Here is a 26,732-nt window from a genome sequence, read left to right on the forward strand (position 1 = left end):
GCATGACCTCTACCTGGCTGCCCAGTGTGCTGTCCTGGTATGGTGAGAAGAGAGCCCTGTCCAGGCCCACCAAGACCAGTCAGGGCCCAGGCAGACAGAGCTGTGTGCTTCTTGCTTCCGGTGAGCCGGGGTGGGGCTCACGGGCAGTGTTCGCTCTCCATGCGCCAGGCCAAAGGTCCAGACACAGCAGCACAGGGAAAAAACATCAATGAGACGCTCGCTCGGGTCGGGAGATCGCAGCCCGCAAGTCCATCCTGGCCCACTGCGAGCGCCCGCCCCGTCTCACGGGACCTCGCTACTTTCTGGTCCCAGCCCTGGGGTTGTGAGAGACGGGGGACCTGAGGCCCTGCCCTGGCCAGCGGGGCCTCCGTGGACGGAAGATGGGGTGCACACGCTGGTTGCTTGCCATTCCTCCTGCAGGACCCCAGACCACAGGCAGCGGGGCGGAGGGGAAGGGCTGCTCCTGGCTCCCAGGCCGCAGTCTGAGGAATCCGTGGAGCATCTTAGCATCTCCTCGGCGCGGCCGCCTCCTTCCTCAGCTGTAAACACTCCTGACAGCTCCAGTGGAGATAATTACCACGCTCCAGGGAACTTTTGGCCTTGCCAAAATTACTGAGCAACAGTGCCTGGTGTGTGTGCAACACACGAGCGCATGCTTACTGCAGGTGACGGCAGACACTCTGGGGCCCGGCTGGTCAGCCATCGCAGAGCCCAGCAGGCCGGCCTCACCTCCCTCGGGGCAGGGCCTCCTCCGACCCTGTCCTCCAGAGCCTGAGGCGGAGAGGCTGGGAGGCCGGGGCGGGAAGCCCAGCAGGGGTGGCTGAAGACCTGGGTGGAAGTCAGTGCTTCCTTCCCAGGGAGGCTGAGGGCAACGAGGAGAAGGATGGGGAGGAGGAGAGGGGGGAGGAGGAGGAGGAGGAAGGGGGAGGAGGAGGAGGAGGAAAGGGGAGGAGGAGGAGGAGGAAGGGGGAGAAAGAGGAGGAGGAAGGGGGAGGAGGAGGAGGAGGAGAAGGGGGAGGAGGAGGAGGAGGAAGGGGGAGGAGGAGGAAGGGGGAGGAGGAGGAAGGGGAGGAGGGGGAGGAAGGGGGAGGGGTGGGGGAGAAGAGGGGGGAGGAGGAGGAGGGGAGGGGTGGGTGGAGGAAGAGGTGGAGGAGGAGGTAGGGGGAGGAGGAAGGGGGGAGGAGGAGCAGCAGCAGCAAGTGCTGATACAGAGACAGCAGAGACAGGTGGAAGGTGGAGGCCAGGGTGAGGCCGAGAGGAGAGGCACAGACTGGACAGTGGGCTGTGTGAAGCAGAGAGTGGTCCGGCCCCTCGCCGGCTGTGGATGTCCTCCAGAGACCGGAGACGGCTCCTTGGAGGGCCAGGGAGCCAGGCCAGGGACGTGGTTGTGCTCTGACATGGGAGGGGTGGACAGTCGCTTCCTCCGCCTCGAGGACATCGGCACGGCCCACGAGTGACAGCCAAGTCCATCCTAGCACGGTGTCTCCGTGTAGCAGGGCCTGCCCCTGCCTGAGCCGGAGGGCAATGCAGGGCTTTGGCGGGGTGGTCATCGGTCAGCCTAGGTCAGCCGTGTCTGCAGAACCACTCCGCAGCGGAGGTGCGGCTCGCCTTGGTTCCCCGCTCTGCTGTCATGGTGGCGGGGAGAAGGACGAGCTGTCCAGCAGACTCCCGTGGGAGAGCTGAGCTGGACTCTCCTGGCGCTGAACCTCTTGCCCGTGCTCCTTTTAGTCTGTACCGTCGTTCTAAACGGCAGCCGTGTGTGTGAGCCCTTTGCGGGGTTCTGGGAGTCCATCAAGTGGCCACTGTCCCCCAGGCTGCTCTGGACCACAGAGGAGCCGAGGGGGAGGTGAGGACAGAGAGCTTCTACGCACATACCTGTGCAGAACAGCCCGGCTCACAGATGTCATTTTCACGTGGATAAACTGTGCTCTGAAAGGAAAAGCAGCCTTTTTTTTTTTCATATAAAACATATGAAGAAGTCTTCAATCTGACTCCATAATATCACACATATAAATTAGAAGTAGATGGAAATAGCATTTTTTTTTCAACTGAGCAGATTGGCACAAGCCACGGAGCGCGGGAAGCCGCCGTGCGGGCGGAGCTGTGGAAAGGGGGGATCACACCTCGCTGCCGGCCACACAAGCCGACGCCGGCAACATATGGGGCTTGGCATGGCCACCAAGTTTACACCTGTGTGCGCCTTGACCCACCGCTGCCGGGCCTTCCCCCACACACACACTCGTGACACACATGTCTAAGAACACCCACCATGACGGCCCGGCCCTCGCCGGCTGCTGGTAGACCATCCCATCTCCCATGCACGCCAGAGGGACCAACAATGGCCTCCGCCTCCTGCTGGGCTCATGACGGGGTGCTTGGTGTCCCCCACTGGACCGGTGTGAGAAAAGACATTTCGGAGGAGAAAAGCGAGTTGTGGTTCTGTATGCAAAACAGGCGAGTAGGTTAGGCTCTCTTGTCGGCATGGCGGCGCCCTCTTCTGCGTGCCAGCCCGGGCCTGTGTGGAGCAGAGCCGGGGAAAAGGCAAGGCTTCATGTGTGTGCCACGTGAATGCGTTGCTTATTCAAGAGGAGGCTAAACTGAGAAAGAATCCCTAGCTTCTCCACCACAATCCGTGTGTGGATGCTTTAAAAAACAACAACAACGCGGAGTGAAGTTACCTGAGTGCAGCCTCTCGGAGGCTTTTACGTGGCTCCAAGTCCCCAGAGGGGGTCCCTCTGTCCAGTCCTCCTGCAGCCTCTCCTCTAGTGAACGTGGCGGGTGGTGCCGTGCCACACCCCTTCCATTTCAGGTGCCCCTCCCCTCCCTCTCCCCTCCCCCATCCCTCCTCTTCCCCTTCTTCCTCCCCCCTCCCCCAGCCACTCACGTCATCCACCAGTCAGAAGGATTCTGTTCTCCTGTCATCGCTTTCACACTTCCAGCCTCCATAGCTATGAAAAAGTACGAGTTTGGCTGTCCAGGCCACACAGTCAGTGGCTCTGGGTAAGACATCCGAGTGACTGATGCAGGAGCTTTCTTGCTCCATTCATAGACGGCCTGGGAGCCACGAGGCGAAGTGTCCGTGGACAAGGCCCCATTGCAGGCCGCGGGAATGCACCCGGAAGTGAGTCCAGTGCACAGGCAGGCCCTGGACCCGCCGAGCTCCAGCCAGCAGGGCCCCTCACCCGGGAGGACTCACTAGTTTGGGCAGAGGCTTCATTTTCTTGAAGAAATGGAAACTGGAAATTCTTTATTCAGTGTTGTCTCAGCTTGTCTTTCCTATTTAGATCCAGTTGCAATGAGAAAAGAGACCACAGCCCTGCCTGTGCTCCTTTCACTCCAGCCCGCCTCTATCTGCCATTGCACAGCAAACCACACCACAACCTCACTGACTTACAGTGAAGGAGCTTACTCACCCTGACCACTTACAACAGGTTCTGAATGATAGCACCGTTCAGATGATGCTCAGGATTTATCCTAGTGGCTTCTAATTATCCTACATACAGCTCACAACTCTGCTTCTGCACTGAGTCACCCTCTCCTGCTCAAAGATTGACTCATGCAGGAGTCCGCGGTCAGCCGCTTGGCCCGGGCTGACCTCAACTCTAGAGCCATCTGGGCGCCAAAGCTTCTTCCAGCAGGCCTCTTTCCCTGTGGCTGGTGTGGATCTGTGGACTCTGGTGCCCTCTGAATACCAATTCTACCAGGTTACATTCACCAGAGCCTGGGCAGAGGAGAGGACACAGTGTCCCCGTGACTCCGTGGCTTCTGCTGTGTGCCTGTGTGCATTCTGCAGCCAAGCCACACCTCTGCGTGGTCTCTGGCACCACTCCTGGGACTTTGCGGCTTGCTGTAATGAAAGCCAGAGGCTGGGGAAGAACGACTGGATTTTCAAGAGAGCAATTAAGAGGAATTACTCTTTACACCTGGCAAACTCAAGCCGGGGAGATCCGGTGTTCGTGTTTCTGCTCCATTGTCATTGCCACCGAAGGAAGCCAAATTAAAAGTCCAGCCGTGGAGGGAAGGCTGTGGCTGCACCCCTGCCAGGAGATGGAGGAGGGGACGGGCCCCGTGGAGGTGGAAGCACAGCACACGTGCACTAGAATGCTCCAGGGGGTTGTGTGGAGCTGGGCAGGCTCCAGCCACTGTCGCAGGGCACCCCAGAGCCAGGCCAGAGCGGAGGGAGAGCCACGTCCACTCTCACCTCTGACATGACCTCCACAGAGGCTTGCTAAGACCCTACTGCGGGCGTGAGCTGCTACCATCTCACTGCGGAGTCAACCTGCGTCCACTGAGCAGAGGGCAGCTGGCTCCTATCGGCAGGTGCCGCCGGCAGCTGGCCTGCCCTCCGGACCCGCGCCAGTCACCAGCAGATGCCACACGCTGAGCGCGAGGCAGGTATGACACTTCAGTGTCCCCATCCTTGGGACCTGCGTCTGTCACTCGTGGCAAGAGCTACTCTGTACCTTCTCTGTACAACTATGTAAAGATAACAATTAAAAAAAAAACTTAAGCCGGAAGTGGAGCTGTGGTTCAAGTGGTAAAGCACAAGCCTTGAGTAAAAAAGCTCAGGAACAGCACCCAGGTCCTGAGTTCAAATCCTAGGACTGGCAAGAAACAACAGAAGACCAGAGTTCAAGCCCCGAGCACCGACACCCCAACTCCTGACCTACCTCCAGTCCCATCGCTTGTCTTGTGTGCTTTGTCCACGGTGGCCTTTTTCTCCTGCCTCTCCATCACCCTCTCCGCTATGGGACTCCAACCTCCTCTCCCCTCCCATAGACAGCTTTATCTCGCACTGTCTACACCCGCCCCGGGGCAGGTGACACCTTCCCTACCTGGGACTGTCACCATGTGAGACCATAGCCAGCCCCTACCCCTGCTCTATCACCCTCGTCCCACTCAGCACCATTAGAATTAGCGTTTGTAAATGCATGTGTTTACTGGTTTGCAGCCACGAGGACAGGCGTTCACCCTCTCAGGTTCTCAGCATCCACGAAGGAGGAAGGAATGGGCTGGGGTTGGAGGGGTGGAGACGGCCTGGGGAAGAATGTGCCATAGAAAGGACACACCACGGAGGCGCTGGAGCACAAGTCCAGAGCGCAGGTCTTGGGCACGCTGGGCGTGAGGCCCGCTGGCCACTCCCTGGGCCCCTGCATGCTGCTGCCCACTTCCCAGGGTCCTTCAGTCAAGCCCCAAAGAGCCACACGAGGAGGACCGTGTCCCGAATGAGGAAATGGCACTGACCAGCATTGGACAGGTCATGAAAGACCTCAGCTTCGGTGAGGATGGAGGCTCCTTTTCCTCACAGAAACCTCCCTCGAGCGTGGCAAACGCTCGGCAAACACTCTCCTTTCCATGGGACTGGAATGGGTGAGAGAGACAGACCTTGGGCGCTTCCCAGAAGCGGCAGCCTGGCCCAGGAGCCACACTGCTCAGAAGGCGCCCGTGCCCAGCGACAATCACACTCTCCACTCCCACTGTAAGCAACGACTCATTGCACGGTCTGGGGCTGGCTTGTGTCATACACATCCCGCGAGGACAGTGTGCTCTTCTCTTTTCAAACATACAGATTCCTTATAAGCACATGCCGTGCTTGAGTGGAAATTTACTCAAAATCTCTTTCTTGAAGTCCTGAATGAGCTAGCATGGGAGGTCCTGGTTAAGATACAAGAAATAATTCAACTTTTTTTTTCTGCCAGTCCTGGGCTTGAGGTCGGGGCCTGAGCACTGTCCTTGGGCTTTCTCAAGGTTAGAGCTCTACCACTTGAGCCACAGTACCATTTCTGGCTTTTTTCTATGTATGTGGTACCAAGCAATCGAACCCGGGTCTTCATGCATGCTAGGCAAGCACTCTACCACTAGGCCAAACTCCCGGCCCCCAATATTTCAACTTTTAATCTCAGGGCATCCCATTTGAGGCCTGTCTGACTGTATGTCCAATTCCCATCTTGCCAACATTTTATTAAATATTTCTAGGAGCCCCAAACCCAGCCTCAAGGCTAGAACCCAGGAGGTCCTTGGATAGAACATGATTTTTAGCTTCCCATGAAGATGTCCTGGTCTATCCCCAGTGCTACACCTGGGGTGGGGGGAGATAGCACCTGCTCCCTGCCACCCCCACAACCCGTCCCAGGCAGTCTGACACAATGCTGCCCTTTCTGGCACATGTACAGACCTTGCACTTGAATGTTAAAACCTTTCTCTCTCAAAAGAGCTCTACTTTGCAATTCAAAGGCTGGTTTGCATGACGGTTGTTCTCTTTTGATATTCAAAAGCCTCTTATGAAATCCAAAGTCAAGAACTTGACTTTTAATCGGAATGGGCAATATGCATCAGCATGCCCCAGGCAGCTCCCGTGGCCATCTGGACACATACGTGCCACAGGGCCACATCTGCACAGGCCAATGTGGGCAAATGCAAAGAAATACCACCCGTTACTACTCAAGGGCATGACTCTGTCACCAAAATGTACTCAGATGTGTACATAGAGGGTGGTGCCATAGCTTAAGAGGGTTTGCCAGGGGATAGTTATTTCAAGACCACTAAAAAGCATTCTGGAAAAAAAAAACCCTGGTTATATTTAACACATTGATCAAAATCCCTCTGCTTCTCAGCAGCAAACTTGGTGCCACATAACTTGCCCCAGGTAACTGTTTGGGCAGGCCTGGGTGGGACACCTGTCTTGGCTTTGCACAGAGGGGAGGCAGGAAGAGTTCACTGCAAACCCCAGCTGGAGACATGCCGGCCCCCTCTCCCTCCTGGGGTCACCTCCCCAGGGTGATGGCAGAGCCTCTGCATCCTCCCTTCGTAAAGTCACAGGACTACCGTGGGACAGAGGACGACAACGTGGCACTGCCCACTGAAAACAAATCTAGATGCAGCCTTAGAAGGCCTGGGTGGATTTTCTCAGCCCATCCTCGTGCAGCCTGCAAGCTGAGCCTTCAGCCACAAAACTAGGCACTGTCACAGGTGTTTCTTGCAGCCACTGAGAGCAGGCCGAGGCACCTGGGGATGAATGCACCGTCTAAACAGTGCTCCAGGGCCAGGCTCTCCTCGGGGAGGAGGCTAGCAGTTGGGACCCAGGCCGCAGGCTGCTTCTCAAATACACACAGTGGCTGACATCCAGGGGATGGCAACACGCTTTATTAACTCAAGACCATCCCTCTCCCCGCGTGGACTGGGCCTGTGCACACTTGAAGTGAGAGGATGCTTTTGCTTTTTTTTTTTTTTTGGTAAGAACATGGTGGGGATCCAGACACTCAGATGTGTCCTCAGGATTGGAGTAAGGATCCTGGTGGCCTGCACACACCCTGCAGGAACATTCCCTGTGTGGCTCTCAGAGGGTTTCCCCTCTCCTCCGAGCAGCTGGCTCAAGCCACTGCAGGCCTCTACTCCCCGCTTACTATGAAAGGATGGCACTGGGCCCCGGCAGAGCTCTGCACAGGTTAAGGCCTCGGCTGCAGGCAGTGGGCATGGCCTTTCCAGAGGGCGTCGTGCAGGGTGGCCACCCCCACGGCCACGGTGCCTTTGGCAGCATCTCACAGCGGAGTCCTGGGGGCTGCTGGCCTGTCCTTGCTCCTTGAGGCCCAGCCTCCACTGGGAGGCAGGGGCAGCACTGTCTCCGGCCGTGGAGAGGTGGTAGGAGGGGCGGGCGGGGCCTTGGGGGCAGCCTGGCCTCTTCTACAGAGCAGGCCTACCTTGCAGGGCATCGGCAGAGGGAAAGTGCCAGCTGTGGTTCCCACGTCTCCTCGAGGGCCCGTGGCAGCAGCCTGTGCGCCAGGCAGCCAGCGCCTCGTGCAGACGGCAGGTCAGGGGCCCTGGACCAGGTCACAAACACTGACGGCGCACTGAGCCCTCCTTTCACCATTCCCGTTGCTGTTCTGCTCTCTGAACTGGCAGTGGTGGGGACAGGTCACTCAAGGTCTTCCAAGGTAGTTGTCCATGAGGAAGTTGCAAAGATCATCCAGTCCCCCTCCAGGGGCCCCGAAGCCCCCACCCCACCCTCTGGGCCAGGCCCGGGCAGTGCACGCCCTGCGGCACAGGGAGCCTCGCTGGGCCCCGCCCCTCCTCAGTCCTCCGTGGGGCCGGCCAGCTTCCCCACCAGGTCCTGGTAGGTGTCTCTCTCCACCTGCCACGAGTGGTGCCGCCTCACGTACTCCTTCCCGTTGGCCACGATCTCCCGCACCAGCTCCGGGTCATGGAGCAGCCTCTTTGCCAACTGAACGAACTCCTGGAACAGAGGACATGGAGGAGAGACAGGCCTGAGCCTTGGGGAAGGGAGGCCAGCCAGTCGCCGAGGCCGGGGGCTCCTGTCCTCGCCAACAGCAGCACCTGGGTCCCGGCCCTGAGCTGTCGACACAAGCACAGTGCCACACACAGCACTGAAGGCCCAGCCTCACACACCCAGTGGTCGCCACTCCCACTGGCCCTCCACCAATCCCCACAAGTCCACGGGAGCCCTGGTACGCGGCTATTGTAAAGGAAATGTCCACATACCCTCAAAGTTATTGTTAATTCAGCATTGGATGCCTTTTATGGCTAACAATAGGAATAGCAATATTTATGAGAGAATTATATTTTTATGTATGGTGTGTACACTTTAGAGTAAATTGGTGTTCTTTTCATAATAAAAATGCAGCAGCACAGCACTCATATTAAAATTATCACAGAGACTTATAGCCCTGGAAAATCATTTTATGATATTGCTCATATCTTTGATTTACCCAACACAGAGACTTTTGGCTGAAAACCAATGCCCTGCTTAGACAATTCTATGGAACGTAAGGCCCTTTTACAGCAAAATCCTGAGTGACAGTTTCTAGGAATGGGTTGTGATAGAATGCCCTCTTTCTCCTAGCCATAAGGAAGTCTGAAAAGAAAAATAAAATGGAACAGAAGACTTAAGCCCAGCAGGGAAGAGCTGGATTCGGTGTGGGCACTGGCGTGGATGGCAGCGAGTGCCGGGCAGGGCAAGGGGAATGCACGCAGGGTTCTGAAAGGCAAGGGCTCTCCCAGGTTCGGCAGTGTCTCTTCCTGTAGGAGGGCCGTGGGAGTCGAGGAGGCTGGCCTGTGATCCCAGACACTCGGGAAGAGATGAGCAAAGCTGTGTGTGGGCCCAGGCCAGCCCGGGCAATCTGCCAGTGGGATCCCCTCTCCACACACAGCTCATGGGTGGAGGGCCCAGGCCTTTAGTCGCCAGCTACACGAGTGGCACAGGTGGGAGGGCCGAGGCTTGTGGCCAGGCCCAGGCAAAAGTGCAAGAGCCTACTTGAAAACCTAACCTGCTGTAGGAAGGGCTACAGTAGTGGTAAAGGCCTGCCCGGGGACATGGGGTCCCGAGCGCCCACGTCGACAGAAGACCATGGCTTCACCCTCACCACCGCCGCTGGCAGGCCGAAGCCCCAGTGCCGGTGGGCTGGTGGGCTGGTCCTCTCTCAGCTCCACCCTGGCCAGGCCAGGCCCCCAGCAAGGGCTTCCCAGCCACAGCTGTGATGTGGAATGAGCCCCACCTGGTGGCCGGTCTTGTCCCAGCCACCCGCCAAGCTGTGGCTTCACCCTCACTCCCCACCACGCCACCCTCTGTGGTGACAGCAATGGCCGGTCAGTGGGGGAGGCCCAGGACAGGGATCAGGGGAGCAGACTGGACACTTCCCAGGACAGGGGCAGGCCCGGGACTCTCCCCAGGAGCAGGACGATACCAAAGCCTAAGTGCACACAACCCTTGCAGAATGAGAAAAAGTCAACGGAGGGAGGAAGAACAAGAGAACCAGACAGGAGAGACAGAGGAGGGGAGGAGACGGTGGGCAGGAAGAGACAGGAGGAGGAAGTGGGAGGCCAACAGTGAGCGGGAGAGGAGAGAGACGCACCCCGAAGGCAGGGAGAAGGGCCGGGAGTGGGGGATGGCTCGCTGTGGCTGAGCACCCACCCTGGACTCTGCCTCCCTGGTTCTAGTCCTGGCCTGGGAGAATCCTGCAGGCTAGTCTCAGAGTGGTCCCACTGGGATAAGCCAGGACTGTGGCTCAGCCTCTTGGGACCATGGTAGCAGCACTGGCTGAAGCCAGTCAGGCTCACAGGTCAGGCACACTGTGTCCAAGCCAGCGGCCATCTCTCCAGGCACTCTCTGAGCTATGGACACGGGTCCCGCGGTACCTTTAACTCAGCTACACAATTGCTGTTTAAAGAACGGATCCTTGATTTTAAAAAAGACCTGTGATGCCTCAAAATTCCAAAGGACAGGGACTAGACTATAGGATGTCCCTGATAAATGTCACCATCCTCACTAATAGTCCAAATCTTACTCCCCCTCCCCCCCTGTGGTTTTCTATAAAACAAATAGAACTGTCCAGAAAAAATAAGCTTGGGCTCCCCTTTAAGAGTCTGACCCTGAGAGGGAAAATGGATTCATGGCTTTTATTAAATGCCACACGGATCTTAATTTGGTAGCAATAAAATACAGCTATAAAACAAATAGGAAAATCACTGTGCTCTTCCCCCTTCTTCAAAGGAGAAATAACGGGGTTGTTGAAGTAATGAAAAATCAATGCTGGGTCGGTCTGCAAAGCTTTGCTTAAATTGAAGTTTTCCAGGGTTGGGTGTATAAAAATAAGAGTATTCTGTCCCTCCCACAGCTCAATGTGTCCAGTCATCAGTTTTTTAAAATCAAGATGGTTTTTGTATTTGATTTGGTCAGCTTCCTTCATAAGCGACCCCAGCAAACTTAGCCCCTGCCTTCCAGGCTCCACTTAGCTATGCAGACAAGCTGGATCTGGGAAATGGACTGGCTGTGGGGGTGCAGCTCTGGCTCTGGGGGTGCTGGATCTTGCTCCCTGTACTTATCCTCAGTCTGCCCGTGGTAACAGGCACTGCCTCCAGTGCCTAGCTCCAAAATGTAGAGCCCGACATTCCAAAAGAAAGAGGGGCAACCATTTACCCAGGTGTCCAGAAACAAGGCCACACTAAACCTACCAGCACAAAACATGGGAAGGGGTAACAGGGTCCAGGAAGCAATGTACTCACCACCTTACGAATGTAACCATATCCCTTCTACACATCACGCGTGAGAAGGAAGAAGAGAAAGAGGGGCACCTGTCTGTCCCCACTTCCCAGCTGCACACGCTGCTGGGGGGAGGCCCAGTAAAGCAGCAGGACCTTCCTGACCTCCAGGAGGGGAGCCCTGCAACATGCAGGACCCCGTGGCAGGCAGGGGAGGCTCGCGGCCCACTGGGGTCAGGCGGGGCTTCTCCTCGTCTGTGCCCTCCTCCACATCAAGTACGCATCACGAGAGTGAAGGTCCAGCTGCTTGGCCACTCTGCACCCAGGGTTCCTATTTCCAGTCGTTTCTAGAGCAGCGAGGTGGGAGCCAGAGCTCAGGGGAGGGCACGGGGCGGGGCGGGGCTCCCTCAGCAGGAGCCAGGGGCTGGGGCACTGGGGTCGGTGCTGCCCACGTCCTCGCCTCTCCTGTGCCACTTAAGTCCAATGGGCTGCCACCAACCCACTTCACCCTGTCCACGGGCCAAAGCCAGTCCACCACAGAGCTGATTCTCCGTTCCTTGTCCTTCCAGGCTGGTCTCGATTGGCCTGGGCTCTGCCCTGCGGCAGGACGGGTTCCTCCATCCAGCTCACGTGGCTGCTGGCAGAATTCAGCTCCTTGTGACCCTGGGGCAGAGGCCCCCCTTCTCCTGCAGTCTGGGGACCCTCTCAACAAGCGGGGGCTGCCTCTGGCTCCTTGCCACTTGGCCCCTGCACAGGCCCCAGCCACTCCAGCCTCTCTTAAAATCTTTGGGCCAGGAGTGTGGCCTAGTGGTAGAGGGCTTGCCTAGCATGCACGAAGACTAGGGTTCAATTCCTCAGTACCACATGCATAGAAAAAGACAGAAATGGTGCTGTGCCTCAAGTGGTAGAGCTCTAGTCTTGAGAAAACTCAAGGACGGTGCTCAGGCCCCGAGTTCAAGCCCCAGGACTGGCAAAAAAACAAAACAAACAAAAAACAACTTCTGCCTTTGGCCTGGAGATCTAGCTTTGAGAGTCAGGTTTCTGTATATTCTGGGAGTTACAAAAGCTAAGGCAGGGGCTGGGAGTTTGGCCTAGTGGTTAAAGTGCTTGCCTAGCATGCACGAAGACCCGGGTTTGATTCCTCGGTACCACATACATAGCAAAAAGCCGGAAGTGGTGCTGAGGCTCAAGCGGTAGAGCTCTAGCCTTGAGAAAGTCCAAGGACAGTGCTCAGGCCCCGAGCTCAAGCCCAGGACTGGCAAAAAAAAAAAGAATACAAAAGCTAAGGCAGACTAGATTATTAACTAGACTAGCATGCTGTCATTTGTGATATATACCTTTGTATACATATTTAACTTGCAAGGCTGGGGATCCTTCTGAAGAAAGAAAGCAGTTTCTAAAGCACATTCATTCTGTCAGCCCGGCAGCCGGCCATCCGCGACCGCGGTCTGAGTCTCTTCATTGGGATCAATACAATCTAGCGCTAGACTTGCTTTAAAAAAACAAAAACAAAAACAAAACCAACTCCGCATCTCTGTTTTTAAAGCCAAAGCTCCCACCCTGAACTGGTGACGTCTGGTTGAAACTATGAAGAAAACAAACGCCAAACTCGGTGTGCCATCCACGTCTAGCGTGCAGTTCCAGGCTGCACAGAATCAGCCGTTCCCGTGGGAAGCCAGGAAGGGAAAGGCCTGTGTTGTGTTAAACAAAATTTTAAAGCCTCCTTTGTGAAACGAATAGGGAGGGCTGCATGGACGCATGCCTGTGATGCGCTGCAGAGGCTGGCAGCTCTGGGCACGGGCTGGTGGCAGGTGAAAAGCTGTAGGCATCGCCCAGAGCCCAGGGTCCCGTCCAGTGTGCCACTGCCACAGGCACCAGCAGAGCCCTCACACCTCCTCACGCTGGGAAGCTGAGCCCAGCGGGATAATGGACACCCCTGAGGGACAAGAAAACACAGCTCTGCCAGCACGGCACACGATATTCTGTGCCCTGGAGCTTGGCCGGGACTGGCTGAGTGACAAGAACAGTCCTGTGTGTGGAGTACCAACAGGGTCACCGAGGACGCGTCAGTGGTATCCTGAGCCGGCTCGGTGTTGGCTGCTCTGTTTAGGTGTGAGGGGAGGGGAAGGCACCGGCCGGACAGAGACCTGGTGAGAGAAACAGTGACCCCAGGGTCCCAGGAGGCTTCCCTGCCCGCCACACCTGAGTGCCACCACCACCCGTCCATGCCCAGGGACGCACCGGACCCTCTGCCCCAAAAGCTGACCTGGGGCTTGTTTTTGCAGGAATCACTTTGTGACCCGTGACAAGCCAGCTGTGGACGGAGGGCTGGGCCGGGCCCCGCGGGACGGCACGCTGGAACCGCCAGGTGGGAGGTGGCTGAGCCGGGCACCCCGGGGCCCAGAAGTGAGGCTCGGGCCCCTGCATCTTCAAACACCCCAGACTCCTCAGCCACACCCTGGCCCACCAGGACTGGGCACCCGCAGGCCACCCTGGAGGCACACAGGGCTGAGGTGGCAGGGAGGAGGACGGGGCACAGCCAGGGGAGGCAGGCCGGAACCTGCGCTTACCTGGGGGTCCGAGAACAGCAGCCCGGTCACCTCGTGCCCCACCACGGCCGCGTTCCCAGGAATGTCCCGGGCCAGCACAGGGACTTCCAAATCCATGGCCTGGGGAGATGGGGGACAAACGGGTGGACTGTCACTTTGAGGGCGAGGGGCTTGCAGAAGGGTTTGTGGACTCCGGGACCCACTTCAGAAAACACAGGCTGGCCAAAATGGCCGAACCCCCACCAGCCTGCCCTGGGAAGCTACACCTGATCTGTAACTGCCCCTGCGCGGAAGCTCCGGAGACAGGACTGTCACCGCCTGCCTGACACCATCATTGCAGTGTCACCCAGGGCCCGCAGCAGCCCTCTGACAGTTTGGCAGTTTCCTTTCAATTACTGTGGAGATTAGCGGGGCCTGGACGCACCCTGGGGCGAGATCCAGGCTGTGGAAGACAGCCTCTGCTTAACGCCATCCGAGGGCTGCACGTCGGCAGGAGCCCACCCAGGGCCACCTGGGGAAACCTGCACGCTGCAGAGCTGCTTCCGGGTGAAGAGAGCCTGACGGTGGCTCTGGCAAAACGGTGTTGGGAAAGGGGCAGCTTGTCAGTAAGAAGCGTGTTTTGGCAAATAGCATTTTTACATGCTACCACAGGAAAAGAGCCCGGCTGGGGAGGTAAAGTGATCATTCTGGGATTTGCACTGGTCCTCTGAACCGACTGAGATAAAGCTCCCTCTCGCCACTCCCTGGAAGTCAGTTTTATTCAAAACCCTTCGTTACTTTGGACTTTTCAAAAAGAACGAGGTGTCCACATCTTAAGGCAGTTGGAGCAGTGAGCAGCTGCTTTCCTCTGAAGTAAACGAGGTTTGACAGCAATTCACCCACAGCAAAATGCAGCCTGTGCTAGTTATAAAATCCTTCCCAAGTCCCTCATTAGGAAAAAGACAATGTGATTACAGATGAAGCAGCAGCCGGTAGGGGCTCAGTACCGGCCCCATCGGGAGGGAGGCCCAGCGGTCCAGCTCCCGAGCTGAGAGCTCCCGACGGTGGACGGCAGGGCGAGGCACAGCGCGCTGGCTGGTGCCTGGCCACACCCCTGCAAACCACCCGCCCCAAACCGCATGTGATGCTACTTGTTTGGGGGGTTTTGTTAAATGACGCCAAACTCCAGCCATGCAGCACTGGCTGCTCAGGTCTGGGAAGAGGACTCTTCTTTTGTACCACTGGCGTTGTAAACTGTTCCTCTGTCAGCAAGGCAGGGGTGAGGGCCGAGCGTGGAGATGAGAACCGAGAGCAGGCAGGGGTGAGGGCCGAGCGTGGAGAAGAGAACCGAGAGCAGGCAGGGGTGAGGGCCGAGCGTGGAGATGAGAACTGAGAGCAGGCAGGGGTGAGGGCCGAGCGTGGAGAAGAGAACCGAGAGCAGGCAGGGGTGAGGGCCGAGCGTGGAGATGAGAACGGAGAGCAGGCGGGGGTGAGGGCCGAGCGTGGAGATGAGAACCGAGAGCAGGCGGGGGTGAGGGCCGAGCGTGGAGATGAGAACGGAGAGCAGGCGGGGGTGAGGGCCGAGCGTGGAGATGAGAACCGAGAGCAGGCGGGGGTGAGGGCCGAGTGTGGAGATGAGAACCGAGAGCAGGCAGGGGTGCGGGCAGGGGTGAGGGCCGAGCGTGGAGATGAGAACCGAGAGCAGGCGGGGGTGAGGGCCGAGCGTGGAGATGAGAACCGAGAGCAGGCGGGGGTGAGGGCCGAGCGTGGAGATGAGAACCGAGAGCAGGCAGGGGTGCGGGCAGGGGTGAGGGCCGAGCGTGGAGATGAGAACCGAGAGCAGGCGGGGGTGAGGGCTGAGCGTGGAGATGAGAACTGAGAGCAGGCGGGGGTGAGGGCTGAGCGTGGAGATGAGAACGGAGAGCAGGCAGGGGTGCAGGCTGCGCCCCACACTCACCTCCAGAATGGCGGCCGACATGCCCTCGGAGACGGAGCTGTTCACCAGCGCAAAGCAATTCTTCATGGCCGCGTGCAGGTCTCCTTGCGACATCTCCCTGGCCAGCCGCACCCCGGGGGCCCTGAGGGCCGGGAGGGAACACAGGGGAGGCGGGTGAGAGGCAGGGGAGGCACCCCCGGCTTACTCTCCGGGGGAAGGCAGCGGAATCCGTGAGAGGGCCGTGCAGGGTCCGCATGGATGTGCACACCAGAGCCGATGCCCTGCCACCCGGAGCCCAAGCCCTGCGGGTCACACTGGTCACTGAGCAGGGGCTGGGCCTGCTTCCATCCATGCTCCTTCCTGGCCCTACCCTCGCTGCTGCCCCCTGACACAACACGGGCACCTGCCTGTGACAGTGGCAGACCCCACTCACATGCAGGGGAAGCCTCTCCGTTTCCACCACACTCGCGGGCCCTGGAGGCAGGCAGCCCTTCCAGGGACAGGCTCGGCAGAGGACGGGCCCTTCTTGCCCTGTCCAGTAGCCTACCAAAGGACGGATGGGGTCCTGTGGCAGACGGCCTGTCACAGGCTGGGAGACACAGGCCAGGGGTGCCAGGCCAGTCAGCAGCAGCCCGAGCCCTGAAGTCTCGGTGAAGCCCCCCGCCACCCGTCCTCCATTCTATGCTTCTCAGGTTTGTTCTGGAGACAGGATCTTGGCATGGAATCCAGGCCCCAGCCTCAGGGCTGGGGTTACAGCCTGTGCCACCCACGCCCCACTCAGATTTTCTTCAATGAGCATCTGGTCACTACACCCAGGGCTCGGGAGTCCGTCTGTGCCTGGCTGCAGTGACCCTCACCGGCCGCTCAGCAGCTCCCTGTGCTCCCAAACCCTGAGAGGGGAAAGACGTACAGTCTTTTCTGTTTCTGCCAATCTGCCCCGGAAAAACCTATCGCCCTGGAGTGGCTTTGGCCAGCGTGGGGTGGGGATTCTCGGCGTGCACCTGTCCACCTCCAGGCCTGCGTCGTGGGGCAGAGAGGACTGGAGCCCTCGGGGGCCAGGCAAGTCCTAGAGCACTATGAACATGCAGATTTCCTCTTCCCTCACCTCTTCACCCGGGCTTTGACTTCTCTCGTAAACTCTGGATCCACCTGGAGGGAGAGAGAGGAAGACCTGAGAAGAGTGGACGTGAGTCCAGCCTCGAGAGAATTATGCGGAATGGCGGCCGAGCCAGACGCTGCAGCTCAGGGAGGAGGCAGGTGGGAACGCAGCCATGACAGCCTGGGTCCAAGGGAAGAGTTTCATTGTGTGTGTGCCACACCCACACCACCCGAGGCTGGGGCCTGGGCGAGGACCGTGGGGCTGGGGTGCCAGGCGCTTTCACATGGAGGCCACTGAGCTGCTGGCCTTGGTCGCCCCGGCCGGAGGCTGCGTGGAGCCTGGACCTCAGCCTGGCGAGGTCTTGGGACGGAGCCGGGCTGGCTTATTTCCTCACTTGTTTCCTCCGCTCGAGGTTAAGCCCTTGGCACACATTAACTTCCTCCCTGAAAGGCATCCGTCCCCTTTGACTCACAGGGACACAGAGGCTGGGAGAGGTTATTTCTCACACACTGGGAAGGAGCTGGCCAGTCTTCACAACCAGAGACAAGTGAGCTCATAATACCGGGCTGGTTTCTGCTCATAAACGGTATCGTGGAATCCCTGTTTGGGTCCTGTCTGTACCTGTCTGTGTCCGGGTCTCTCTGGGCGTGTCGCTCAGACCCTCCTCCCAGGTAGACAATGCCACCTCACAGACACACTGCTGGAAGAACCAGCTCCTCCCCACAAGCCTGCAGCAGGGACCGCTGCCCTCCACTTCTACCCGCTCTGCAGCCCGTAAGCTGCTGGGCGCACAGTCCTGTGCTGGGAATCCAGGCTGAAAGGACAGCTTTCCATTCCCACCCCTGGTCCCTCCCGGGCCCAGTCCCCTGGAGCCTCGAAGTTAATTCCATTATCTCTGGGCACCGCATGGGGAGAAATAAACGTCCACTGAAAACATGACTTGCTCTTCATATTCATTTTCACATTCATCATTTACTTCTAATAATTTTAGCTTACCAACTTCCTCCCGTTGATTGATTAGCATACTTTTACACTCAAAATTAACTCTTCAGGGAAAGATAACTTGTCAAGGAATCAAATAAAAATTCCCAAGACCTCTGAAATACCCAGCCCCTGAACTGAGTTTCTCAGAAGTTCTAACAGCCTCGGGGGACGGAACTACACACTGCACTACTCTCTGGGTCTCCTTTCCACATCAGGTATTTTCAAATATCTTGGGGAAGTCAAGTGTAACCAAACGCGTGATAAGGAGGAAGGAAAGGCAGATACTTTTATTTAATGAAAGCTATGAAAGTTTTCAAGGCAAAAGCACAGTGAACGGCAGAGGCTGTCTTCATTTCCTCCTTCTGAGCTTGTTTATTTTCTGGCAGCAACCTATTGTCTCTGCTCTCAGGCTTAGGGGAAATAATCTGATATGAGAAGTTATTAAGCCGCCATACCCACCAGGAACATTCCTGCTCGCTCCTTATCTAGGAGCCCCAGCGAGCACCACACCAGGTGCCCAGACCAGGAGCTATGCATTTTGCTGAAATGGAAAACCAAAGCCAGGCACCAAGTGTCTGCCACCAAGGCAGGACCTGGGCGCGTGGATGCAGAAAGGAGGGAAGGCTGCCCTGGCAGCCCCTCTCCTCTGACACCCCAGGGCACGTCCGGGAGGCAGACCCTGGCGCTCTCACTCCTGGGGCTTCACGACCCACCACAAGGCAGGTGCTGCATCTTATTCCATCTTTGCAGATGGAGACACGGAGGCACCGCCAGCTGAGCCACAAGCACTGGAGCCTGTGCCGTGCATGTACACCACCACCAGTCCAGACAGGCCTCCTCTCACAGCAGGACAGGGCCAGGCCTTCTGAAAAGCTTGAACCTGTGTGGCTTGCTACAGAAATAAACGTGTGCATGGCACATGCGCATGCACGCGCGCGCACGCACACACACACACACACACACACACACACACACACACACACGTGCACATACACAAAAGTGCAGTTGACTAGAGAGTAACACAACCTACTTAGAAACCACGCTGGTAAGTGAGCTACGGACCTTACCTCAGGGCCGACAATCACCAAGAACACACCAGGCTCTTCCGCGTGCCATTCTTGAAAAGAAAAAGACACAAAAGAAAGAAACACAACTTTTCAAACGGGTTTTTTAAACCTTCAAAACTAAGTTGGGGGTACGGGGAGAGAAAGTGGGAAAAAACAAAGGAGGGTAAAAAGGTGCACAAGAAGTGTCTCATCACCTTACTTATGTAACTGTAATCCCTCTGACACCACCCTTATAATAAAATAAAATCTAAAACACATAACTGTAATAAAAAAACCCTTTATAAATAGTTAAGTTTAGCATAAATTATTCTATAACACAAATGATCTCAAATCATTATGGCTTCAGCCCTATTACTAGCCAATATAAGTTGCACTAATTTAGAATTTGAATATTTGACATCTTACACTTTTAAATAAGATTCCCCACACACACATACAATGCTATGCATTATCTGCATTTCTAATACACTAAACTGTCATGGAAATCTAATCTGGGCTTCAGGATAGATAAACTGAAGTACATGCCATCAGTTTAAGCTATGAAAGCAGACCACAGGCGTATCCTAAAAACGAGCGCATACAAAATATTTCCAGATAAAATTCTGTTAGCCTTATAAGTTATGTGCGATTTTTATGATGTCCCCCGGATCTAAAATGACACAGGCGGGCAGAAAACGACACTGAAATTACTATGCTGAGATATTAATACCATAAATTATCTTTCTGGTTATTTCCACAGCAACCGTCTTCAAGTCCTGCTCTGGTATAACCGCCAAGTCCTGAACACTGCCAAAGACCCTGGCAGCTCCTCTATGAGGAACACTGGCAGTGCGCAGGCTCTGGGGCCTACCTGAAAACGCGTCCACCAAGAATAGAGGGTCCTTCACATGCCGCAGGCCGCAGATCAGAAGGAAAATGTGCAGGTTGTCAGAGCTTGGGCTAATCTCTGTCAGGGAAGAGGGAGGATGTGTCAGCCAGGAGCCCCGGGCACCAGAGATGGTGCCAAGGCCAGAGGCCCCCAGCTTCCAGACGCAACTTCCTACTCCCAGCTGTGCCCCAACCTCCCCACTGTGAATCCGGTTCCCTCTGAGCCGTCCCCAGCCTGTGAAGTCCAAGTTCATCGCCTAGACAATGAGGAAGGACGAGACCGAGGACCCCTGACCCGGGGTCCAGGAGGAATGGATCTGGTGCCAGCTGGCACCAACGTTTCCTTGACGAGAATGGCTTATGCAGTCGCAAACTTGAGAATTCACATTCGCATGTCTAAGTGAACATGGGCCCATGGATTGCAAAAGAAAATAGCCACGATGTCCAGTCACGCCTGTGGTACGCCTTACCTAGCTGGTTTGGATTTATCCATTACAACTCTATGTCTTTGGAAAAGTTTAAAAAATAAAAATATCAGACTGTGTCTCTTTCTCTTACGTATTTCTCCCTCTCTCCCTCCCTCCCTACCACCCTCTTTCCTCCTCTCCAGGAAAGGCTTGCCTGCCCACACAGCAAGCTGCTTGCAGGGAGCAGCTGAGGAGATCCATTCCTGACACCTCTTTCCATAAAGAAGTGGGGCTGCCATCTCTTCTCCTGGCCTCAGGGCCGGCCCAGGACTCGCCCTCTGACCCTTCTCCCGGCCTCAGGGCCGGCCCAGGACTCGCCCTCTGACCCTTCTCCTGGCCTCCGGGCCAGCCCAGGACTCTCACTCTGATCCTTGTCCGGGCTATAGCCCAGGCTGGTGCTGTCCACTCCAGTGGCCGTCTGTGACACACTGGTGCCTGGTCATCAGGCCCTGGCCTCCACGGGGTTAAGATATGTGCGAGGGGACCTGTGGAGTCTGTGTGTGAACTCCAGGCACACACCCACCTGGCAGGCACTGCCGGTGCTCATACCTGAACTATACTAAAATCAACCTTTAATCCAAGCCTGAATGGTCACTTGTGTGACCTAAACTCTGACCTAGAAGCTATGTGGAGAATGTGAACTCAAGGTCAGGGAATCTGAAGTCAGGCACTGGATTCTGAGGTGAGAGGACAAAACCTTCTCTTTAATAAGCCATGGGTGATGCTGCTCTTTAATAAAATCTAAAGCCAGGCCCTGGTGGTTCACACCTGTAACCCAGCTACTCAGGAGGCTGAGATCTGAGGATTGCGATTCAAAGCCAGCCTGATCAGAAAAGGCCAGTGGGACTCTCATCTCCAGTGAACCACCAGAAAAAGGAAGTGGTCCTGTGACTCAAATGGGTAGAGTGCTAGCCTTGAGCAAAAGAGCTCGGGGACAGTGCTCGGTGCCCAGTCCCTGAATTTGAGCTCCATAACTGACAAAAAGGAAGAAGAAATGTAAGGAGAGAGGGTTGGACATGAGAAATGTCCACATCCTCAGGGGAGAACCACTCGTGAATGCTGGAACTTGAGTGAACTTCGATGAGGGCAGAGGTGGACAGCACATTTGCCAGAAAGATGGAGAAATCGGAAGATGTCACCTTCATGAATGTCAGAGACCTTGACCCGGCATGCACACACACACACACACACACACACACACACACACACACACACATGTGCAAGCACACACAGCCCATCTATTCACTAAAATCTGTGTGTCCCCGAGTGAGATAGTCACACTTCTGATCTGGTGGGCACCTGTGCACACACAGGCACAAGAGCTAAGAGGGAAGGCTCTCCAAAGAGAAAACAGACATGTGCACCACTGAAGGAGGGGTACAGATAAGAAAGCCAAAACGTCCCCCAAGGATGATCCCAGAGCTGCAGCCTGGGCACACTGGTGAAATGGTCACCTGTTCTTTACTGACGCCATGGGCAGGCACAGGTGCTGGGGACCTGAGTGGCTCCTTTCTGGGAGCACTGTGGGCTCTGAAGACGCAGGCCCTGCTGAGGTGGGGTGAGGCTGCCTGGCCCAGCCCATTCCCCCCTGTCCAGAGGGAGGCTGGGCCAGTGCCTAGCTCAGACTCCTGGGGCCCCTGACTAGAGGTGAGCTGACCACCCAGTGCAGCCTGCTTGCTCTGTGCAGCAGCAGAGCACAGGCTCTGTCTGGCCCCAGGCTGGGACAGCAAGTGAAAAGGAAGAGGAGGGTGAGTATAGTTGGCACTTTTTACACGTGTCTGCACACGGAACAGTAAGACCTGTTGAAACTGTTTTGAGGAGGGGGGAGATACGTGAGGAGAGGGGTGGGGTGAATCTGATAGGGGTACATCGTACGAACGCGTGCAGACATCACAATGAAATAAAACTCCTTTGTCCAACTAGTACATGCAAAAAAAAAATGGGAGGGCGGCTGCTTTAGTCACTGCAAAACACTGTGATGTTTTCTCATCGTTCTATTTCGATTCTGTAAAGTATTTGTCCCCAGCTCTAGATTGATTCTGAGGCTACTGGCTCAGAGGGCACTGACAGCGCTAATGCCAAATGCCCTGCCTCTCCACCATCTTCTTCCCAGCCGGGAGAGTGAATGTCATGGAATCTAGGAAATTAAATTACAGGATGACAGAATGAAGTATCTCATGCCTGGTCTTATTCTAAGATTTAAGAAAAATACGATGCAGACATCATGGTTAGGGCCGGGTGGCTTTTGTGCCCTTGTCAGGGACCCAAGGGCTGTTCTCTCAGACACCTGAGACTCTTATCTCCAGTTAGCCACCGAATTGTGGCTCAAGTGGTGGAGCACTAGCCTAGAGCTGGAGAGCTCAGGGACAGTGCCCAGGCCCAGAGTTCAAGCCCCACGACCCACCCAAACAAAGAAAAAAGAAAAGAAAAGAACCTAAACAGACGGGACCTCAGCCTCCCTTGGGAGACAAGGTTGGTATCTGCCTTGTGCTTCAGTGAACTTTGTTCTTTAACAGTCACTTTTCCTCTGATATGCAGGTGAGACGTGAGTCAGGGTGTGAGCTCATCACTTACACATGCACACATTTATGTGTCTTTCCAATAACATCGTTTCCTGCAGAATAATGTTCTTATTCAAAATAAAAGGTGTCATTTCTGTGGTCTGTCACTGACTGACTAAACATGGCATTGTCTGCACCCTACAGAGGCTCATCCAGGGTGGGTGACAGAGTCCCCTTCCTCTCCCACCTTTCAGCACCAACCTCTGCTCCAAACTCTCTCTTCTCTTCACATGCTTGAGGGGGGGAAAAAAAGCACTCGAGACTTACGTCAGGAAATTTAGGATTTGTAAAGCTTAGCCAGAAAGTCTGGTTCTGTGCCGGCGTAGAGCAGTCACCTTGCACTGAAGAACCAGTGACTTTTCTTACAGCCAGCAGAAGAGAAAAAACGACAGCAGGCTTTGGGGTCTCCAGAGAGACATGCAAATAGAGATTTAATAAAGAAAGGCAGAGGCAGGGACAGAGAGGGGGATGGCGTAGTAAATAAACGAGAAGTAAAATAAGATGGGAAGCATTAAAAGGTATGTAGGCTGTGTGGGCCAATCTCCCAGGTTTGGATGGATGGTCTGCAGGTCATTACTTAGAGAGGTCAGTCACGGGGTTCACAACAGGAATGGTGGAGTACTGAATCATAATTTACCTACATTTACAACGGCAGAGGCAGCCACAATGGCCAGGGAAGTAACCTGACTTCTGATCTCTATCTTCCCAGCAGAATAAATGTCGTAAACGCCACGAGAGAAGGCAAGGCCGCTTACCGCATTTAATTCATTTCACTCTTCGTTTGTCCTTGGCTGATCTGCCTGGACACTGACCCTAGCGAGCCTAAAGATGGGTCCGGGTCATAAGCAGAAGGAAACGCGCTGGTTAGCCAGTGATCAGAGGCAGGACGGGGCGTGGTTGGAAGACCTGTCTCAAGTCGCATGAGGAGCACGCTGCAACATAGGCATCAGACATTCAAGAGGCGGAGGGTGAAGCCTCGAGACCGCCGGGCTTCCCAGCTACTCAGAGGGCATGTTTGATGACAGCCCCTGCCCTCCTCCTGGTGTCTGGATGGGAGAGGGGGTGGCGGAGCTCAGAGGTGACTGACCACTAGCGTTCTGTCATCCAGCGCACTGTGCTCTGGAGGCGAGGTAAGACAAAGTGGGGATGACACGACAGCCCATTTCCAGAGCCCAGAACACGACAGAGACAAAGGACCGAACAAATGAGGGCTGACGCCTGATCATAAACCCACAGACGCAGACTAATTCCACAGCTCCCCTACGTCAGTCTCTCCAGTCGGCCACCAGCTGCCCGAGTGGCCAGAGGCTCTCTGCACATTCTCTCGACTTCTAGCTGCACCACAGCAAGAGGAGGAGGTGGCCCACTGGGTCTCCAGAGGAGGATTTAAAATCCCTTGGCTGGTCTCTAATCTGCTCAGCAGCAAGACCAGACATTAGCCATGAGATGGCAGGATTTGGTGACAACCACTCTGCTGCTGGAAATGATGGGTCTCAGTTAGGCTGCAATTGTGTCCTGTGATAGATTGAAGATGAAGTAACGTTACAGCAGGCAATTTACAGAGGGCCCCTGGTTCTGAACAACGGCACCGGCGCTGACATGATGAAGCCATCTGGGGACATGGGGTCATCTGTAATGCGGAGAACTGCCAGCCTGCTGTCACCAGCGTGGATGAACACACCACGCAAACTTTCCACTAAAATGCCTGGAGATTTTTCTTTTCGAGGGAAACTCATGCTGGCACCCATCGTTTGAAGTCTCTGCAATGAAAGCAGGCCTTCTGTGTTGGTTTCCTGGGCTCTCCTGGGAAGGGCCTGGCAAGACCTGCCACTTCAGCTGAGGGTCCCAGCCCTCTGCACGGCCGTCCTGGCCTCTAAGGAAGCAGGTTTTGCTTTAGTGCAGAAGTCTCAAGCTTCCACTGGCATGTGCAAAGCCAGCGTTACCTGTTCTGGCATCTCTGCTCAGACTTAACCCGGTTGGCAACCTGAATGGGAGCTGTAATCTGGGCCTCATTCTCGGAACACCAAACAGCCTAGATTTATGGGTGTTGGACAGTAAAATTCTGTGCTCACTCTACAGCACAGGAGAAAGCACAGTGTGAGATGCCCTCAGCTCCACTCCAGGTAGGGTTCTGCCACCTGCCCATCGCTGAGGAGCTGGGTACCAACGCCAGGAGAATTCGCCCCAGGGGACGATCTTTCCAGATGCTGGAGGGCTGTGATAAGGGCCCAGCCTCACACGGGGACACTGGTGTGTGGAATTCCTCATAAGGAAATGACCAGTAACTGGGCATGGCGGGAAGATCAAAGACTTACCACTGACATGAGGGCACAAGAGAGCCAGGGACAGGGGACTCATAAACTTATAATGTTCACTATAATAGTGTGAAGGAATTAAAACTCAGGATAGAAACAGAAGGCACGGAAGAAATCTGTGGAGATGTGAAGGTGAAGTAACTATGACTTAATTAGACCAACACATACCTAGTTAAGATGTCACCTCTCCTTAAATTGACCTCTAGGCTCAATGCCTTGAGCCTATGCAAACACTAACATTTGTACAGATACGCCACAAAATCCATAATAGCTATTGTGTTCTAACACCACCTGAGTTTTACACTGACAAAAGTCTATGCCAAGAGGGCAGTTAATATTTGCATAAAGACCAATCAGTTGACACATCAATGAAACTCTCATACATGATAAATTAATTTTCAGTAAAGGCAGGGAAGCAATTCAATGGAAAAGGATATTTTCAATAAACGACAGTGGAGTGATGGGACATAAAAAAATGAATAAATCCTTACCATACATCACATCCAAAATTGATCTCAGGTGAATTTACAATCTTAAATGAGAGCATTAAATAATGCTAGAACTTCTGGAAGGAGGAAAAAGGAAAACACTCTTTGCACCGTTAGGCAGTTGAGGGTTCAGAGCCCCTTCCTTACCTGACTGCTGGAGAAATCCCTCCCAGTTGAAGGCAGGGCTAGGTGTGGCTGCAATTCCTGGGGGAAGGAAGGGACGGGAAGAGCTGACACTGCAGGCCACCGTGCTGTGACGTTCCCAGCTTATCCAGCTGCTCAGAGTCCCGAGGAGTGGGCTTGAAGCAGAGCCCCAGACTCCACAGAAACACCCCGCCGCTCGCCCCAGGCTGCCCAGCTCCCAGTCCCTCACCATGGGGACGGGTTTCTGGGACTCACCCCTGAAGGAGCTCTGGCTCACAGCCCCTCCCCACTCACTGCCCCGTGCACTTCCCTATTCCTCTACATGTCCCAGTCCAATCCCTGCGCCTTCTGTTCTGTCTCTTCTGTGTGCTCATTAGGTTTCCCCGGTCCTAGGACTAGAACCCTGGCAAGTGCCCAACTACAGAGCTCCAGCCCCAGTCCCAAATTTCCACTTGTCAGTGTTTGACAGATTCATCTTGACCGAGCTGGTGTCTTCCACCCGCTGCTCCAGCCATGGAGACCCCCGGGGCACGCTCGTTCCTCCAGTCTTTGAAACCAAGATTCAAAGGGGTCAGCTGACTTCCCTCTGGCCTCGAGTGTGGGCACGGGGATGGCAAGGTAAAGTCAGGGCCTCCCTAACCTGGAATACTTCTGGGCTCACCTAGGTTTAGCACTAGTTATATGTCCTCCTCCAGGCCTCAGCTTCCACCCTGCCGCACAGGTCTTATAAGAAGTGCAAGTGAGCTTGGAGCATTTGAGTAAAAGAGCCAGGTGCCATGACCCTGGCAGGAGGTGGGGGAGAGGAGTCCAGGGACCCTGACTTAAGCCAGCTTAGAGGCGCTCAACACGGTGTCCTGTTTTGTTCAGTGAGGGGATGAAGTATATATTGAACTTCTATTGGCGAAGTGTTTAAGTGATTGGCATTTTATTGTGTGTGTGTGTGTGTGTGTGTATTTACTGTACTGGGGACTTGAACTCAGAGCTTCTCATTCTCGCTGAGCTTTTTATCACTCAAGCCTAATGCTCTATCACTTGAGTCATGCCTCTACTTCTGGCCTTTTGCTGGCTATTCAGACTTAGGAGTCTCTAGGATTTATTTGCCTGGGTTGGCTCTGAGTCCTGATCCTCAGCTCTCAGCCTCCTCAGTAGCTAGGATTACAGATGTGTGAGCCACAGGCACCCCGCAATTATTATTTTATCATTTGGCCCATTCATCTTTTATTCTAATGTTAGACATTAATGAGAAAAATGCCTGCATTCTAATTATTTATGTAAATCCCAGAA

At 55.2% G+C, this 26,732-nt stretch overlaps 1 protein-coding gene across 2 annotated transcripts in view; it reads right to left on the reverse strand.

Annotated features, from left to right (window-relative positions):
* Window positions 1-7,121: 7,121 nt before the first annotated feature.
* Glt1d1 (glycosyltransferase 1 domain containing 1) overlaps window positions 7,122-26,732 on the reverse strand; it is a 35,562-nt gene continuing 15,951 nt past the window's right edge. For both annotated transcript variants that reach the window (XM_090320610.1, XM_090320609.1), the window contains 7 exons: window positions 25,452-25,508; window positions 19,457-19,552; window positions 18,607-18,656; window positions 16,562-16,605; window positions 15,478-15,598; window positions 13,563-13,661; window positions 7,122-8,230 (listed from right to left, as the gene is read on the reverse strand). In XM_090320610.1, the coding sequence (XP_090176736.1) occupies window positions 8,069-8,230; window positions 13,563-13,661; window positions 15,478-15,598; window positions 16,562-16,605; window positions 18,607-18,656; window positions 19,457-19,552; window positions 25,452-25,508 (629 nt within the window). In that variant the 3' untranslated portion in view covers window positions 7,122-8,068. The remainder of the gene's footprint in view (window positions 8,231-13,562; window positions 13,662-15,477; window positions 15,599-16,561; window positions 16,606-18,606; window positions 18,657-19,456; window positions 19,553-25,451; window positions 25,509-26,732) is intronic.

Source organism: Megascapheus bottae, chromosome 28 (genome assembly GCF_031878675.1).
Source record: "Megascapheus bottae isolate mThoBot1 chromosome 28, mThoBot2.hap1, whole genome shotgun sequence".
Classification (NCBI taxonomy): Eukaryota; Metazoa; Chordata; class Mammalia; order Rodentia; family Geomyidae; genus Megascapheus; species Megascapheus bottae.